General features: G+C 50.9%; 2 protein-coding genes across 6 annotated transcripts in view; both read right to left on the bottom strand.

Moving 5' to 3' along the window:
• Positions 1–2815: 2815 nt before the first annotated feature.
• Positions 2816–6084, bottom strand: STOML2 (stomatin like 2). The gene is made up of 10 exons (XM_077756259.1): positions 5975–6084; positions 5593–5730; positions 5051–5150; positions 4854–4912; positions 4658–4759; positions 4377–4511; positions 4080–4224; positions 3881–3960; positions 3510–3638; positions 2816–3095 (listed from the first exon to the last, which is right to left on the bottom strand). The coding sequence occupies exons 1-10, from the start codon at positions 6017–6019 to the stop codon at positions 2958–2960; spliced, it is 1071 nt and encodes a 356-aa protein (XP_077612385.1). The 5' UTR covers positions 6020–6084; the 3' UTR covers positions 2816–2957.
• A 1120-nt stretch (positions 6085–7204) lies between these two features.
• Positions 7205–18143, bottom strand: part of ATOSB (atos homolog B) — an 11224-nt gene continuing 285 nt past the window's right edge. Inside the window, exons 1-9 of one of the 5 annotated variants that reach the window (XM_077756256.1) lie at positions 18018–18103; positions 11111–11254; positions 9898–10866; positions 9669–9727; positions 9373–9478; positions 9089–9247; positions 8799–8867; positions 8540–8715; positions 7205–8399 (exon numbers count right to left, since the gene is read on the bottom strand). In XM_077756256.1, the coding sequence (XP_077612382.1) occupies positions 8246–8399; positions 8540–8715; positions 8799–8867; positions 9089–9247; positions 9373–9478; positions 9669–9727; positions 9898–10791 (1617 nt within the window). In that variant the 5' untranslated portion in view covers positions 10792–10866; positions 11111–11254; positions 18018–18103 and the 3' untranslated portion in view covers positions 7205–8245. Of the gene's footprint in view, positions 8400–8539; positions 8716–8798; positions 8868–9088; positions 9248–9372; positions 9479–9668; positions 9728–9897; positions 10867–11110; positions 11255–13834; positions 14035–16813; positions 16877–18017; positions 18104–18143 lie in introns of those variants that run through there. The other 4 variants (XM_077756258.1, XM_077756257.1, XM_077756254.1 and 1 more) reach the window with 4 other exon arrangements.

Genomic DNA, 18143 nt, shown 5'->3' with positions numbered 1-18143 from the left:
AGAGTTACCATATGTCCCAGCAATTTCATTTCTAGACAAATACCCAAGAGAAATGAAAAGCGCATATTCACACAAAAACTTGCACATGACAGTTCATAGCAACAGAACAACCCAAATGGCCTTCACTGATGAAAAGATAAACAAAACACAGTATATGTATAAAATTGAATATTGTTCAGTCATAAAGAGGAATGAAGTACTGCTACATGCTATTATGGATGAATCTTAAAATTATCATGTTGAGCCCCTCTGGAAAACAGTGTGGAGGTTTCTTAGGAAAATAACAATAGAACTCCCCTATGACCCAGCAATAGCACTGCTAGGAATTTATCCNAAAAAAAAAATATTATGTTGAGTGAGAGAAGCCAATCACAAAATAGCATTTTACATTACTCCATTTATGTGAATATGTAAAGCTACAGGGATAGTAAGTTAGTGGGTCCCTAGGGCTGGGAAGGAAGAATGGCTGCTAATGGATACAGGGTTTTGGTGGTGGGATACGAATGGAGGAGAGATGATGAAAATGTTCTAAAATTGTGATGGTTGTACAGCTCTGAATATGCTACAAATGATTGAATTTACACTTTAAATGGGTTAATTGTATTGTATATGAATTACATCTCAGTAAAGCTACTATTAAAAACAAAACAACCAACTTGACAACAAACTATTTGTAAAAAAAAAAAAAAAAAGATCCCCCTTTCCTGTATGGGGGGAAAAAAAAACCCTCTGCTGGTTTCACGTTTCATAGCAAATCCCAAGCTCTTGTAGGAGTCCTACACGGCAGCAGCGGCAGCGGCAGCGCTGTGAGTCTACACACCAGCTCCCTGATTCATCTAGCTGCCACTTCTTTGCTTCCTTAACTCTGCTCCATCCCCTGTAGCTCCTTTGCTCTTCCAGTAATCAGGCAGGCAAGCTCTGCCTCCAGGCCCCTGCATTTGGGATCTCCGGTCAGCTTTATTCCCCGGTACCCAAATGGGCCTTCCCCTCCATATCTAAGCTCAAATAAAACATCCAGAGGCTTCCTGGAACCCTCTAATGTTACAGATTACAGCCCACTTCACCAAATTCCCCACATTCCTTCCTTTCTTTAATTTCTTCTATAGCACAACTCACCAGTGTGAGAAATGCTAAACATCTTATTAATGGTTTGTCCCTTCCAAATAGGACTTAAACTCATTGAGGTGCACCTGGCTGGCTCAGTCGGTGCAGCATGTGATTCTTGATCTCACAATTCCAAGTTCAAGCCCCATGTTGGGTGTAGAAATTACTTAAAAAAAATAAAATCCTTAAAAGAAATAAAATTTATAAATCTTAAAATGAAACAACTTAAACTCATTGAGAACAGGGAATTGTTTTCCTCATTACTATAGCCTTAGTGCCTGGCATGTATTTGGGGTTCAGCAGTCATCGAATGATACAGAAGTAAATTCTAATTCAGACATATGTCGAAAATGTCATCCCTGCACCTCCAACCCAATGACTCCTTACTTCAGTTCAGGCCTCATCACCCTCTCCAGCATTGTTGAAATTGCCTTCTTACTCCAGGATTGTTGTTCAGCCTCTCACCTCTCCTTCAAATACCCTGTCCACATTCCAACAGGACAGCTGTATCTAAAACACTGTGACTACCTAAATCTTCCTGAAAGTCTTCATGGGAAGGCAGAAAACACCCTTCATGGATCCCTCCCTACCCTAAAGCTGAAGTCCAAACTCTTCAGCACTCTATTTCTTATGACGTGACTCTTGCCATACAGTCACACTACCTAACATCCCACCCACCCTTCAGTCTCAGGAATGTTCCAACTTCTCTGGAACCATGGGCCTTTGCATATTCTAGTACCAAACCCTAGCCTGGTGAATGTGTTAATGTTTCCAGCCTGAGCTCAGTGGGAGAGTTGGCAACCTTGCTGCCCACAGCTGGCATGCTCCTCCTTCCAGGATCTCTCAACCAGAATTTTCTTCCATCCTAGCACTTACTATTTTGTATCTCTGTGTCTTCCCTGCCCAACCTGATATTCTGTGAAAGCAGGAACCACTAGGTCTAAACAGCTTTTATAATCTACTCCTAGCACTGAGCTTGGCACATAGCAGACAATGTTTTTGAACAAACGAGTGTTCTCAGTCCCTGAGAACCCTTTAAGCACGGAGCAGTACTATCCTGCCAGAGTAGTTCTTTCCCATAAAAAATCCCTCCAGGGGTGCCTACCTGGGTCAGTGGGTAAAGCAAGCTACTTTTGCTCTTGGGGTTTTGAGTTCAAGTCCTCCTACATTAGGTATAGAGCTTACTTTAAAAAAAAAAAAAATCCCCATAGAGGCGCCTGCATGGCTCAGTCAGTTAAGCGTCTCACTTTAGTTCAGGTCATGATCTCACAGCTCATGAGTTCGATCTCCACATCATGCTCTGTACTGACACCTCAGAGCCTGGAGCCTGCTTTGGATTCTGTTTCCCTCTCTCTCTGCCTCTCCCCCGCTTACCCTGTGTGTCTGTCTCTCAAAAATAAATATTAAAAAATAAGTTAAAATAAATAAATACATAATCCCCATAAATACCTGCTCAAATTTATATCCCCATCATTAGCAGGAAGGGGGACTACACTGCCTAGCTGGCAGTTCAGTAGACACATGACTTAATCCTCCATTCTATCCCAAAGCTTCTCCTGAAGACTGAAAGGGTGACTTAATTTATATAAAGTTCATTCTTAGTCATGGAGGAATCAGCTTCCCAGACCTGAGAGGACTGGAGGATGGAAGTGGACATCAAAGGAAAACACTGGTGACTTTCCCAACTTCATTCCCCAAACAAAGAGGACAGTTTCTGGTTTGCCACTGGCAAGTTTATTACATGATTTAAGTTCAAATAAAAAAATAATAACAAAATCTTGGCAGGGAAGCTAGAGCCAGAGTATGGAGTGCTGTTTCCCTGTCCCCAGCCTCCCTGGCCAAGCCAAGCTCCATTAACTCAGTTTGACTCGATCAAATTCCTCGTCAAGACTTGCATCTGTGCCCTGGACATCTCTGCTGCTCCCACTGGAGACTGAGTCCTGGGACCCTGGCACTGGGGCTTTGGTGAGGGCCCCATACACACCCATGGCCTGAGGAAAGGGACAGAGAGATCCATGAGAACACATGGCAGAAGGCATAGCCCAACCCACCAATGGCTAAAAAGAAACTGGGACTGGGGCCAATAAACTTGTCTTTCCTTTCTCTCTCTCAAGACTCAAGCTTTATAGTTAATTCCAGAAATCTTATAAACTATCAGAGCAAGGTTACCCTCAGAATACTGGTACAAATATCTACCCGCAAAAAAAGAGGTCTCAAGAGCTCCCCTACCTTTAGGGGTGAGGGAGGTGTCTCATTCTTAGAGACTTATTCTCTACAGAGACTAAAAGAAGGTCTAGGGCTCAGGCTACTCTGAAGGCCTCTATAGTGTCTAAGTTGTGATGGTGGGGGTAAGGTCTCAATTTAGGGCATTGGTGTCCTGTGCTGGGTCCTCAGGGCATTCTAACCTGAGCCACCATACTAGTGACATCGCCGGGGTTGGAGGGTAGCAGGATAGTGTTGGAGTCCTTGGCCAGTTTGGAGAACGCACTGACATACTGCTCAGCCACAGTCAGTGAGGCTGCTGCATCTCCATTCTGTGGCCACAGAAGGAATAAAATCAGAGATCACAGGTCTTGGAGAAGGAGGTGGGTGGGTAGGTGGAGGGGAGGGGGGTATAGAGTAGTCAGGTTCCTGGAAAGAGAATCAGATCACAATACAAGAGATCATGTAAGGTGGCTCAGCAGAACCCATAAAGGCAGGAGCTTCTCCCAAGGGTAGATGAGAAAGCCTCTTCCACCATCCATTCCTGTCTCCCACCCACCCAGGGGCCTCTCACATGTTGTGTCAGAGCTGCAGCCAGGATCCGAATAGCTTCAGCCTTAGCCTTGGCCTTGGCCAGAACTGCACTGGCCTCTCCTGGAAGAAAAGAGACACAGCTTTACTCATGAAGCCAGGGTACCTCAAAGCTCCTGTCCCAGTACCAACCCTCAAAGACCCAAGCCCTGCTCCTCCCTCAGCCTCTACCCTCTGCAGACCTGCTGCCTGATTTATTTGTTCAGCCTTTTCTGCCTCGGAGGCCAGGATCTGTGCCTGCTTCTTTCCCTCTGCCACATTGATGGCTGACTCCCGGGTCCCCTCAGACTCTAGAACCGTGGCCCGTTTCCGCCTCTCTGCCTCCACCTAGAAACCCCCAATATCCTCCATCAACAAAAAGCCAGAGTAAATTCTTACACAGACCTCCAATGTACCCATCATGACAGGGAAGGGAGTCCAGGTCCCCATGAGACTGGAGCATCCTGAAGTCCTCTTCCCCATCCCTCCCTGGCCCCCACCTGCATCTGCATGGACTCTTTCACTCGGGGTGGCACATGGATATCCTTGATCTCATAACGGAGGCAGCGAATGCCCCAGCAGTCAGCAGCCTGATTGATGGCAGCCACAATACTAGCATTCAAGGACTCCCGCTCCTAGAGAAAGAGAGGTATAAATTCCATGGCTTCAACCCTCTCATCAAGGGTCTAAGATGAGAAGTGCCTCTAAATGATCTTGACTCTCACACTGAGGGTGTGAGGTAAGCATCTTCAAACAGTAACTCTCCCTCAGATCCCCTTACCCGGAAGACTTTGTCCAGAGAGAGTTTGCCAAGCTCTGATCTCATGGTCGTCTGAGCTAGCTGTGTGACAGCATACTCAGGGTCCTCCACACCATAGCTTGCCTGAAAAGGGCATGGAAAGTGTTAAGAATCTCGAGTGCAGAATTTTAGTGGGAAAAAAGCAACATAGGAGCTGAATAAACCAAGGGAAAGATACCTTATACGGGTCCATGATACGTAGATAAAGGACTCCATCGATTTGCAGAGTTACATTGTCTATAGGTACAGGAACAGGAGAGAAAAGGAGGAAAATCAGGCCTCCGATTTCCAATCAGTTATTTCTCATGAGCTCTGGATCGCCTGCAACTACATCCTAATGGTCTCAGAGCACCCGGGTCACCCTGCACCCCTCACCGAGAGTCACAGCCGACTGCTCAGGCACGTTGATGACAATTTCCTTGAGACTCTGCACGTATCGGATCCGGTCTAACACAGGGATGAGGATGTTCAAGCCCTGGGAAGAGGAGTCATGGGTCCTCAGAAAGATGGGGGTTGTAGGGTTTGCATTCAAGCTAGGCCTGGAGTGGGTACTGGAATGAACTTATGGAACATTCCAAGTAAAGCAGAAAGCTGGGGGTGTCAATGGTAGGGAGGTCCAAGAAGATGGCAATACAAGGCGAGACATGTGAACAAAGAGAATGGGAGTCAGCAGAGTATCAGACAACAGGAGCCGAGAGGGTAGATAGGGGAGATACCCAAGAACGGGGCCTGTGGAAAGCTAGGGCAGCACCAAAAGGTGGTAACGTGGGTTCAGCAGCCTAGACTCTGCCAGGTCTGGCCAGGGGAGCTGGAAGCCAAAAGTGGGCGCAGGCTGCAAGGAGATCCCACCCCATCCGCCCATATCGTGAGAGAGTTCGGCATCAGGCAGGCCCTGAGTGGGCAGAAGAGGTTCTCACAGGCTCCAGGATCCGGTGGAATCGGCCCATTCGCTCCACCACCCAGGCCTCTTGCTGCGGCACAAACAGTACCACGGTGTTTCGGGGCAATCCAGAGGAGGCGCGACGTGGAGCACGGCCAGAAGCCTGCACGGAGCTCTATTAGAGAAGACGATGATTAGCAGAGATGTGCCCAGCCGGCGGGGCACATCGCCCTTTTCAGCGCCTGTCCAGGGAGCATCTCCTTAAACCGCGACCCTAAAGGGTCCTCGGAGAGGAACTCACGTGGGTACTGTGACCTCTGACCCTAGTTCTCTCCCCACACTTAGAATCCTGCTCCTTCCCAGGTAAGGGTCCAGATGATCTCTGGCCCGACCCTTGGAGAAGACTCCCTCGCACTCACCCTCAGCAAAAGGGCCCCAGTCCCCCGCGCAGCGCGCGCCAGCATTTCCCACGGCCGCAGACCTCCGGAACCAACGAGACGGTGAGCAGAGAGGTCACTCTAGAAGGCCGGACCTGAGCCTTTCCTCCTTTATTTCCACTCCCCCATACGTACTTCCGGCCGTCTCCCTTCCCCCGCCCCCACCCAACTTCAGCCAATCAGCTTTACCTGAACCGAAGCGTGTATCAAGTTGTTCCCTGGGATTTGTAGACCTTCTAGAGAAGGCCTAAGGCTGAAACTTGTTCTGGTTCTCTTTGATCAAACCCCAGATTCCGGACATGACGACCATGGAGGCTATTTTCCGCGTGCAAGTGTCCCACAAACACTTCCCACCGCGTTCTTTACCCCCACCGGAGACTCAGTTTACCCTTCTGAGCGTATAAACGACCTTGTCACCATAGCGACCAGGGGATTGGAGCTCTTTGCCACGGTTGCCATAGTGACATTGTCAGGTAGTCCCGCTGTGTTGTACCCAGCCCTCCCACTGGGGACTGACCCCATTCCCGTTGCCATGGTGACTGGGCCTAACATTGCCTGGTGATTGGACTGAGATTTCCCCCTCCCCTCTTCTCCCCAGGAACTATAGCTTTTTCTACCTCTTCTAGCTCTTCCCAGTCAGGGTCTATCAGGCCTGATCCCCTTATAGAGTCCAGCACATTCAGGCTTTTCTGGATCATGTCACTCTGCACACATCCCTGTGTTCTGGCATTTCTTTTAAGAGACTTGCAGAATCACCCCCATTTTGCATTTCAGGGCACTTAAGTTCAGAGGGGCTAAAATCAGTAACAATAAAAGCAGTTTGGGAATGCAGATCCACATTCAGAGAGTTCAGCTTTTATGGCTCAACCTTTCTCACCACCCCACCCCATCATCTGAAAGGAGCAAGACCAGATCCTAAGAATCATTAGGGTCTTGTCTAAGACCTCATGGCCTCAGACCTCAAGCCTCTCTGGCAGAAAGGGCAGAGTCTGAGCTCCAGTTAGGTCTTCCATCCCCATTCCCATATTCTCCCCAATAGAAAAAGTAGGGTTTAGCTCAAGTTTCCAAACAAGAATTTATTCTTTCTTTATTGTTGTTGTTTTTTCCTGAAAAAAAGTACCAGGTACAATTTTTTCATATCTTTTCTTTTTTCTTTTCCTTTATTCCTTCCTTCCTTTCTTTCTCTCTCTCTCTCTTTTTTTTTTGTTCAAGTTTCAAGCAACTGCTTGTTCCCCTCAGCCAGCCCCAGGAGTCAGGACTAAGACTGGGTCAGAGTCTGGTGTGGGGAATAGGGTAGTTAGGAAATCACATGACTGAGTTTGAGGGGTGCCCCTCACCCCAGCTGAGGTAGGTGGGTCAGAGTCTGGCCGGGTGAGAGGAGGCACCCCGGTCCTTGGCCCTGACTCTGCCCCCTAAACACCTTCCTCAGTCAGGACCCCAAAGCAAGGAGACATAGGCAGGAGGAGAGGGACAACTGGAGTCTGGAGTCTTAGATCAGGCGTGGTTAACCTCTGTGTGTGTGCATGCATGCAAGCTCTCTTTCTCACACACACCACACAAATAAAAGCTTGTATGTGTGTGTGTGTGCACACGCAAATACACACGCATGCGCGTGTGCACGCACACACACACAAGTTGGTTTTCAGAGAAGGGTGAGAGGGTAGGTGAAGTGAAAAGTATAGGGAAGGACCGGGGAAGCTGAGTCTTTGGCTAGGGACTCAGTCCTTCTGGGATAACCTCTCTGCCCTCAGCTGAGGAAGAACAGTTGTCCCCCAACACCCACATCAGCTTCTTCAACTCCTGAGCTTGGAGCAATATCTGAGGGTGGGAAAGGATGAGGGGCAATGCCAATTATCAGGTTTGGGAGGTTACCAAGGCAATCCAATTTGAATAAATTATAAATTAAAAATAAATAAAATAATAAGTGGCCCCTGCCCAGGACAGGGAGGCAACGCTGGCATGACTTGCCTGGGAACTTTAGAAAACCTCAGGGTAGCTCCTGTGTCTCCCCACTATCTAAGTTGGCCTGGGAAATCCAAGGGAGTGGGGAGGCACATGGAGTACCCAGAGTAGAGCAGAGTGTGGTAAGGATCAGAGGCTTTAAACACCCAAATAATCGATTTGGGCACGAGCATGGTGAGGGCTTTAATTCAAGCCTGAAGGGTCTTTTGCCACATTTCCACGTATTTGCTCTGTCCAGGATGGAGAAGGATGGGCAGGTACTTGGCCCACATGGGTTCAGGGCGCTGGCAATCAGGGCAAAGGTGAATAACGTGGATTGTGAGGGGACTCAGTCACTGCCTGCAGTTCATAGGGGAGCCCTGTGTCCAGTTCCAGGCTCCGACGGGAAAAAAGCAGGCGGATATCTCCATGCAGGCTTAAGCGGCCTGAGCGGGAGCTCCGGAACCTGGGGGACAACAGGGTGATCAAAGAAAGAATCCAGACAGTAGAGAAGCCAAGAGAGATTCTATTCAGGGAAGAGATAATCTGGGGTGGGGAAAATCCTTTCCCTGGGCCTCCCCAGCTGCCCTTGAGCCCTATCCTTACCTGAGGTGCAGCAAGTAGCAGAGGAGGCGGCAGGTGGGGCTAGCATTTCCCTCCTCACCCACAGGCACCAAAAAGAGGCGATGGCGCAGGAAGGTCATGTGGGCAGCAGGCATGTCCGAGAAGTCAAAGGTCACAAGGAACATCTTCACCACAGTCTGGTTGGGGTTAAATAAGGTCTGGGGGCAGGACAGGCAGAGTTGGTAGGGCCTACGGGCTGTTTTCCTCTCCCCACTCCCATTCCCCCTCAGGGTAAACTTACCACTTGGATGGTGCCCACCTTGGGCACGCTGTAACCCTTCCTCCCCAGGGGGTTCAGATCCACGACACCCTAGGGAGGTCATGTAGCCATCAGCTAAGATGGGGTCTAGGAGAGCTTTGAATACTCATTCATCTCCATATTCTCTCACTCTGGGCCTAGCCCTTGCCCCACACTAGAGTTTTCCCTCCCAGGCTCTGAACTCTCTCCTAGGTGAGAACACCCAAAAAATTGCTCCTGCCACCCACCCCTCACCCTCCTCACAAGCTAACTGGGTAGAGGTCAGGTCATACCAGGAAGGGAGCCGGGGCATTTTGCTCAGAAACATCAAAGAAGGTGACAGTGACAGGCAGCGTGACATGCTGGGGGCAGTAGGATCCACTAGCTCCAATCTCTGCCGTGAAGCCCTCAATATGGCCAGATGGTGCAAAGCGTCCTCGCAGCAATGATTCCTGGGGTTAAGATGCAGAAAGCATATTATGAGACAGATACCAGCTATTTTCCATGCCCATCCAGGCCACACTCTGCCATCTCACTTTCCCCAAGTACCCCAGTCACAGAACCCAAGAGGAACTACCTCAAAGTTGCCAAGCAGGGTACGGCTGACGGCAGGGGTAGGAACAGGGGAGGCACTGGGGGGGCTCAGCAGGCCTGGCCCCTTCCGGAGGCTTCGAAGGGAGCTCCTGGTAGGGGAGGGACACACAGTACATTGGCTTGAAGTATTCTGGTATGCTTACACATGTCCTTGGGCTCACCCTTTGCCACCATCTAGGGCTCCTGCCCTGGGGTCCCCTACCCTGTGGTAGGGAAAAAGGATTACAGGCTTCTGCCCCATTTGCAGGGACAGAGCAGAGGGAGAAGCTGATCACTTACAGCTTCAGGCGACGGGCACCTTTCAGCCTCCGCCCCATGGGACTGCAGTCTGTTGGGTCCTATGGAGATGAAAGAGTACAAAAAAGATTGGGTGGAGGTCAGGTATATTTGGGAGCAGGAGCTCATTACAAGCTCTCATAGGAACACCCTCCACCCCCAGCCCCCAGGCCTTTCCCTTTTCCCACACACATATCTACTTAAGAATAGACCATCCCCTCTCCTGTATTACCAGCACAGGCTCCTTGGGCCCAGGCAGCAGATGGCTCCAGAAGGGTGTGGCTTTGGCATCAGAACTGTTGGCAGCAGGAGGGTGGCCCAGGGTTCCCCGGCGCCTCCGAGGGGCTGGCCCCTCATCCTCAGAGCTGACATCCAGGGCTTCTCCAGCAGGAAGCAGCCTTCGCTTGGTGGGGCAGGGGCCTGGAGGTCCAGGGCCAGGGGGTGTGTGCTCGGGACTGTGCCCATTGGCAGTGCCAGGGGACTCCCTAGGCCAAGGGCTGCCCCCGTTGCCCACCCCAGCCACTGGGCTCTTACCCCCTATTTGTGCAAGACTGTGCAAATCAGTGTCAAATGTGTGCAGCTGGCCCAGAGGGGCTGGCCCTGGGGACTCCCCCAGGGATCCCTGTCCCCCTGGATCTGGGGAAGCCCAGTCTCTGGTGTGCAAACTATTGCAGGAAGCATTTGATGGGGGAAAAGGGGGATTCTGGGCCCCTGAAGTCCAAGGTGAGGTGGAGTTACCTCCCTGTTCCACAACACAGAGGCCATGATGACAGAAATGCTGGCTGGCCACACCCAGTCCCAGTCCCAGTCCCTCTGGGCCTAGTAGCCCCACAGTAGATGGTTCTTCCGGGGGTAGTCCCTCTCTGGCCCCCAGCCCAGGGCCTCTCTTCAGCTCCCTGGGAACCTCAGTGGGCGGGGCTGGCCGTTTCAGGGCCCTAGGAGGCTCAGAGGCACCAGCTGGAGGGGAAAAGATGGATACCTGGTAGACCCCGGGGGATGTCGCCCCCCCTGCTGGGCTGTAGCCCATGAGCAGGCCACCCTGGAGGGCCCCCTGCCTGACTGCAGGCTGCGAAGGGCCAGCCTCTGGTTCTGAGGATGGAGACGGCTCCGCCTGCACGTGGCGCATGAAGCCCCCCTTGGGTCAGGGGGGCCCCCCCACACAGCCTTTATGCTGGGCCTGGGCTGGGGGGCCTGGGGACATCTGTACAAGAGAAGAGAAGAAAAGGTGATCAGAAGAATCAATGAGTCTTCTCCCTTCCACCTGAATTTCAGATCCTCCCCTGGCCTGAAGAGGTGACCTTGTGGGGTTCCTTGGGGTAAAGGTGTCCAAATCCCCAGATGGATTAATGGAATATAGAGGCCAATCCCAGAACTTCTGAGAGGATGACATATTTAGCTCAGGGTTCTTACTCGATCTGCTTCCCCTCCCTTTCCCTAGCACTCACCCCGATGAAGAGGCCTTAAGCCTAGCTGTGTGTTCCCTCTTCCTGACTGATGCCTTGCTCTCCTAGCTTGCAGTCTGGTCCATTCCCGCTGCACTGGCAAGGTGACTGCCACCATTCCGTGCAGCTCTTGGGCTCAGCTGGACCCTAAGGAAAAAGAAGAACAGACATTAAGCCAGGGTCCCTGGAGCCAGTGGCAAGACTCCTGTCCAGTTGTGGGCTAGCAAAGTACCCTCCAGGATATCCGTCTCCTATATGAAAAGCTCTTCAGAAACAGAAGGTGCAGTCTTGGGATCCAGAGCCCAGAGGGAAGAGCTGGGCTACCTAAGGAGTCAGAGAGAGGCAGATCTAGGTTCAGTGTAATAAGGATGAGAGAAGTTGTGGCAGGATGATTATGTATCAGGGCCACCAGCTAAGGGACTTCTGCCCTGAATGTGAGGGGGAATGCAATACCCCAAGATCCAAGAGACCATGCCAAATGAGAGATGGCCAGGGTAAGAATTCAGCCCCCCTAGTCAAGGTTGTGTAACTCCTTCCTGTATGTCTCTCTCCAAATGCTTGTCTAGAGCCCTAAGGGCAGAAGTCTTGCAGAAAGTCCTATCCCATGAGCACTCCTCAGAGATACAAACCTCAGGTCAGCTCAAAGGCGGCCCTTTGGCCTTAAATTCCTTATTACCCTAAGCAGTCTGTCCCTTTAACAGGAGGCAACAAATCTAATCAAAAACAAGTGGAGGGGGAGTGGAGAAGGCACTGCCAGAAGGCACTTTTCAGTACTTCCCCTCCCCCTAGGCCCTGCAAGCTAGAGATAAGGCAGCAGCAGAGAGCTGGAAGCAAGTAGGATTACCTCTCCACCTAGCCACATGTTCAGCACCCAAAAACCCAAACCACTGTTTTTCTGCCAGGGCACAAGATTGTCTGTATTGACAAGTCCACCCTCAGGAGCCCATACTGGGTGAGGGGAATGTCAAATTGAAGGCCATTTTCCTTTATGGGAGGAAACACTGTCTCCAGGATCAGGCTTCTCCTTTGGGCAGTAGCCTAGGCTGCCTACCATCCACAGTATCTTTTCCCCTTCAAAGAAGTTTTCCTGTATGCCTACCTAAGCCCTATCCTTCCTTCTTGGCTAGGCCAAATGCCATTCTCTCCAAAAGACTACTCTGGTGACCCTAGACCACAGATCTCTGTCTCTGTCTCTCTCTCTCTTCTCTCAGACTTCACCTAAGGCAGTGTCACTATCTACTATCTACTGCAACCCAGTGACAATTTTGCTTGTTTTTGTAGGTAAGAAATCTCCTAGACAGACCATGGGGTTCTTAAGGATAGGTCTGTTTGCTCCTCTGCCAAACTCCAAGTACAGGGAGTAAGCATATAACATGGCTCAAAAAAGTAGAATGCAAGCCCTAGAGATCTTGGAATCAGTCCTAGCAGTGCAGAGAAAAACTCCCAGAATGAGAGAAGTAGAGATATGACTAGTATAGAAGAATAAGCAATAACAGAAGTGAAAGTGAGGGACAGGGAGAAAGGAAGAGATTTACACTCTGGGGCCTGAAAAGCTCTCGTACACTAAACTCTTATCATTGCAACCCACATTACCCTATTTCAGCAAGTTCTCATGAGAAGTGGGATCCTTAAGAAAATTCTGGTTCCCTGTGGTGGGTGGGATGTCTTGAAAGGGCAGAACTCCAAAGACAGCACTGTCAGAATGTGGGTACAACCTGTATTCATCTCTACCCTCCTTTCTTCTACTCAAGCCATACAGGTTGAGGAAGGGCCTTTTCCTTAGCACTCCACCCCCTGGTCATCCAAGTTGGCCTCTTGAGCCCTTGCCCTGGGACGGCAGGTGATGACATGATGCCTTACTTGACCCCAGCATGCCTGGCATCTGCTCATTACCCCAGAACCCTCTCAGTTCCTGCCTTGTCAATGAGAAGCTCTAAGACTCACTTCCCTGCCACTCAGCCTGTCTGGCTCTAGACATGGCTTTGAGCTGACTCATGGGGCAGGACTGTGGAGGAAGGGGGCAGGGTAGGCCAAACTTCACTCTCACAGAGGCTCACTCTGTGTGCAGGGGGTGGGCAGCAGCTGGCGTCAAACAGCTGTGCCAAGCTGTGGCTGGCAAGGACTACAGTTCCCAACATGCCCAAGGAGCAAAGCCAGCAAAAACAACAAGTCCCAGAATACCATGGGTTCTGTACCTCAGACACCTGCTAGGCCTGGGAGGTGGGGTAGGTGGGTGTTGGTATAGGTACAAGCTCCCATACTCACTCTTTCCTCCCCTTCAGTATTAAAGATATCTATTTCTACACTGATCTAGGAGGGTGGCAGGAAGGAGAATTCCTCTCCATGTGCTTTCTACCCTCATCCTGTTCAGGGAGAACTGCCAGCTACTCCACATTTTGTTCTTATACATATCCACACAAACTAGCCGAGCTACTCCCATGGACCACCACTATGGGTAGGAAGGTCAACTTCTGTTTTCTAACCCATCCCTTGACCGCTGGCCTAAAGACCTCTACCCTCAATGGAGAGAGCAGATGTCAGCACCTCCTCCAAACTGAGTCCAGCAGACTCACCCCTTCCCCTGGACTCCTTGCTCTGGATGATGCCCCCACCCCCTGCTTAGTCTCCCAGGTCCATTCTCACCCCTCTCCTCCCCAGAGCCTGAGACAGGCCCCATTCCCTACTGGAGCTTCGGAGATTTGCTCTTTCCCCCTAGCACACACTCACCCCGCTCTTAAATTGGCTCTGCCGCGGTGGCCGCTGCTCCGGGCCCTTCCGTCCCGTCCCGGTCCCTCCCCTCGAATCTCGGGTCCTCCCCGCCACGGGCCCCCAACCCAGACAAAGGGTGGCTCACGCAGAGCCCTGCTTTGCTAGGCTGTTCTCTGTTCAGCTTCGTGTGCAACACAAGCGGGACCTGGAGCCCGCAGCCCCCCAGCCGCTGCCGCACCCCTCCCCGCGACTGTCCCTCCCCGTGGCCGCCCCGGCTCAGTGCTGTCGNTGGGGACGCCCGCCCCGCCCAGCGCCCCACCCCCCCCGCCGCAGCGGCTGTGGCCGCCACGCCCCCCTAAGACCACGCCTTCCATGGGCAGCGACCGTATTCATTGGCCCATAGGAGTCCAGCCCCTCCACGACCTCAAGTGCGAGGCACGCCCCCTCCGAGAGACTCACACCCATTGGTTCACAAGAGGGCAGGCCTACCCGTGTCGCCCCGCCCTTCTCCTTAACCCCTCATCTGCCGGAACTCAAAGGATCTCCCTGCCCTGCCATTTAACCCTTTCAAAGGCGTAGGCCTCCCACTTCTCACCTCCGCCCTTCCTTTTCCGAAGGTGTTTAATAGGACACCCTAGGGCTTTCAAAGACAAAGTTCCACAATCTCTAAAGTCAGCCTGCTCTTCCCTCACCAGACCCCAAATATCCCCTCTTATTCATCTCTCCCTTCCTTGCAAACCAGAGCTTCAGGCACCAGAAGACGGTTGAAATCTAAAAAGCTTCTTCATGCCAAAGCAGATGAAAAAGTCCTGAAGTGGGATCCTATCTCCTTCCATTGAGAAATGGTATTGTTCCTTTTCTTACTCTATATTTTCTTTTGCCTTTGTTAGAGGGGCCTCAAGGGCTCCTGACAGAGGGATACATTTTAATTCAGGGACCTAAACATCCTTCTGAGATCAGCCTGCTTCATTCCTTCTACAGTATTCTTTCTATTCATAGGAGACCGAGCACCCAGGGGAAGTGGGATAGAAAGGCTTCTGCCATGAGTGGGGAGATGTGCCCAACTCTTGTGATGGAGCTCACTCCCATGACTCACAGCTCTCTCGAAACTCCCCACCCTCCCCCTGAGTCACTGGGCTCCAGGCTCAGCCCAGAAACAGCCAAATTAAGTGGCAGCAGAATCAGCATTCTTTAAATGACCTATTCTTTAAGTGACCAGGATGGAAACCTTTGTAAGGATTAAGCATTAAAAGACACTTTTTAGAGGGGCTGCTTTAGGAGTAAGCTAAGAAAATAGGTAGCCTTAACTACCTTTTCCTCTGAACTTGTTGACAAGTTAGTTTCCAAACTTAGGAAGCTTTTTCTGTCACTTTTCCACAGAAGCAAGGAAATACCAGAGTCAAAAGAGGGAAGACTCAAACTGAAGGCTGGAGAATTGGCGAAAGCCAGGGCAGGCTGCCAATTATGCCTCTAGAAGAGGGGGAGTCCATTCTTTCATAGTTGAGGGGCCACAGAAGGTCCAAGGTCCTTGTTTGTAGCTTGCCTGTGCTATAGGCCCCAAGGGCCCTGAGGTTGTCACTGGATAGTAAAAAAAGAAAGAAAAAAAAAGTCTCCCCTCCCCCCACTTCCTCCTTGTGCACTAGACTTAGGAAGGATAAGTAAGTAACCCTTCCTCTAGGCTCCCTTCTTCTCACCTCAGACCAGGAGAAAAACCCTGAAAACGAACCCATTTCCATTTGCCACGGACCGATTTATTTGTTGGCTCCCTAATGCTAAGGAATAGGATTCAGGAAATTTTCAAAATCCTGAACAAAATTGCAGAGTACCAAAGCAAGAGCCAGCAGGCCTTTAGCAAAAGCTTACTAGGAAGACAAATAGACACAGAACACTACAGGAAAGTGATAGTCCGTTGGCGACCCCAGAGAACAGGCAGTAAGTTCTGTCTTATTTCTACTAACATAGACCCAGGCCTCAGTTACCTGCAAAGGGCAGGGGCGCAGTAGTTCAGTGGGAAGGATCAAAGATGTTCTAGGCCTCTTTGTGGCCTAGGAAAGCAGCATGGTACAATCAAAAGGCCTTATCCAACTGCCCTAAACTCTTACCTTCCTTTATTTTTTTTCATAGTAGTGGCCTTTTTCTCTCTCTCTGAACATGCGCACACACAAACATTTCTTTATCCCCATTAGAACGGAAGCTGTATGAGAGCAGCAATGTTGTTTTGTTCATGCTGGTATTCCCAGAATCAACATCAGTGCCTGGCACATAATAGCTGCTCAATAAACGTTGGCTTAAAGAAATGATGAGCCCTGGGCTGAGTGAATAGCAATCAGAAGACCTAGGTCCTAATTCCTGCTCTTTCACTGTGAGACCTAGAGAAAGTCAGTGTCTTTGGCTGTAAAATTCCAACTCTGTATAAACTACAGCCACGGAGGGCCTCTGCAACTCTGGCCTTATACTGCTATGATTCTAATGGCTACTGTTCACTCAAATCCATTTTCAGAGGATGGACCCAAGTTTCCGAATGCCCCCCGGCTTGTATTGAAGCAGAGAGGCTATATACACCAGCCTCAGCACAGCAAACTGATGCCCTTTCTCTTCACGCCCCACCCACTCACACAAATGCCTCAGTCCTTAGGAAGCTGGAGTGTTTGCCCTAGGCCCGCCTCTCTGAGAGACAGTCTGGGAAGCTGTGTTGCCATAGCAATCAGCTCCTCCTCAAAAGGCTTCAGCCTGCCCTCCCTTACCCCACCCTACCCAACGGCTTTGTCTGGCCTCAGCACCCCCTCCCTCCCCAGCCTGTCTCTCAGCTAGAAGGAGGTTGGCTTGGGGCCCCTTTCAGTAACACTGTCATACTCATCCAGCCACTGTGTGGAAGGCAGGCCCTTTTCACCCTCTCCCAACTAGCCCAGGGGCAAATAGAACTTTGGCACCATATCAAGTCCCCTCAGTGAACCTGAGCAACTCCCAAGAGGATTAAGCCCTAGTCTCAGTACTGACCATCAACTTCCAAGCCAGGAGTGTGGGGAGGCATTCTTTCTTCCTCTTCCAGCTGAGGCTGGAAACTCATATCCCTTCAGGAGTACAGCCTGCAATAGGAGTTCACCTCTCAAAGCAAACATCAAAGATTCGATAATTTCCACCTTTCCCACAGAAGCCGGTTTTTGAGGGTTCTAGGGTTCCCCAGTCAGAAGAAAGAAAAGGGTAAGGAAAATAAGTTTGTGATAAGTGGTAAAAATGTAGCTGCCAGTCACTTGTGGGGGCTGTTGAGAGAGATCTTGGATGTAGTAGGATGAGGTCTGGGTCAGCTGCTGGTTACTAGGGTCTGTGGCCATGGAGCACAAAGCTCCTAGACGGGCAAGTCCCAGGCCAGGCCCCAGGGCGAGGAAGGAAGTGGGAAATGAGCACACCCAGAGCATAGGGCAGGGCAAAGTGGGGGAGGGGGAAGACAGGGACCAAGGCAGCCTTCTGGGAGGAACAGGAACTAGAGTGGGGGTTAACAGGAACACCAGCTAGGGGAAGAAACTCCAGTCTCAGCCAGACAGATCCAAAGCCTACTGAGGAGACAGTCACAGAAGACCTAGTAGCAAAAGGGACCTGGATCCTCTCTAAGAGTGCTCAGGCCTGAAGATGTAATTAGCCAGGAGCACTATGGACTGATTTCTTCACCCCACTAATTCCATTATGCCATTCCTAGAACAGTACACAAACCTCTTCCTGGAGTCTCTACAAAGCCACAAGACTTTCTCAAAGCACTAGGGATTCTTCCCCCTCTCAATTGGGGCCTACAACCTCTTCCCCTCACACAGTGCCCACAACCCCATCCCTTCATTCTCTGCACAGCCCTCTGTCTCTTCCACACTCTGGACCACCAGCTCTTCTCCATCGTACAGCACCTGCTTTCCCCAAAGCACTTCAGATCCCCTCCCCCTCAAGTATAGCCAGCCTCCAACCCTCCACATCAGACAGACTCGCCCCCTCACACTGTACCTCCAACCTCCACAAAGCACTCCCTCACAAGAGACCCTGGAGAATGCACCTGCTTACCCACACGTTGAGTACCCAAGTCCTCCCCCAACTCTGTGTCTTCCTCCCCCGCAGCAGTCCTCAGATTCTCTCCTTCCTTAACGTGGCCCCCACCTCCTCATGTTTGCCCAAGCGCACCCCCATCCTTGTCCCTTATTCCACGCGCACCCCACCCCACACCTGTAGTTCCGTGAGTCCCGTAGCACCTGAGGAGGTAGTGGGTTGAGGCAGTTAGAGAGAGGCCCTAGCTGCAGCCTCGGCCTGCAAACCTCACCCCTTCTGCCCCAGCCCCGCCCCCGCCACG

Source organism: Crocuta crocuta, unplaced genomic scaffold (genome assembly GCF_008692635.1).
Source record: "Crocuta crocuta isolate KB4526 unplaced genomic scaffold, BGI_CrCroc_1.0 scaffold431, whole genome shotgun sequence".
NCBI classification, from domain to species: Eukaryota; Metazoa; Chordata; class Mammalia; order Carnivora; family Hyaenidae; genus Crocuta; species Crocuta crocuta.
Note: the sequence above shows the minus strand (reverse complement) of the source record. Positions and strands in the feature narration are given on the sequence as shown.

Coding starts and splice junctions, on each gene's coding strand:
- STOML2 (XM_077756259.1), bottom strand. CDS start 6,019: ATGCTGGCGCGCGCTGCGCGGGGGACTGGGGCCCTTTTGCTGAGG. Junction 4,913..5,050: donor GCAGTCGGCTGTGACTCTCG/GTGAGGGGTGCA, acceptor CTGTACCTATAG/ACAATGTAACTCTGCAAATC. Junction 3,961..4,079: donor ACAAATAAATCAGGCAGCAG/GTCTGCAGAGGG, acceptor CTTTTCTTCCAG/GAGAGGCCAGTGCAGTTCTG.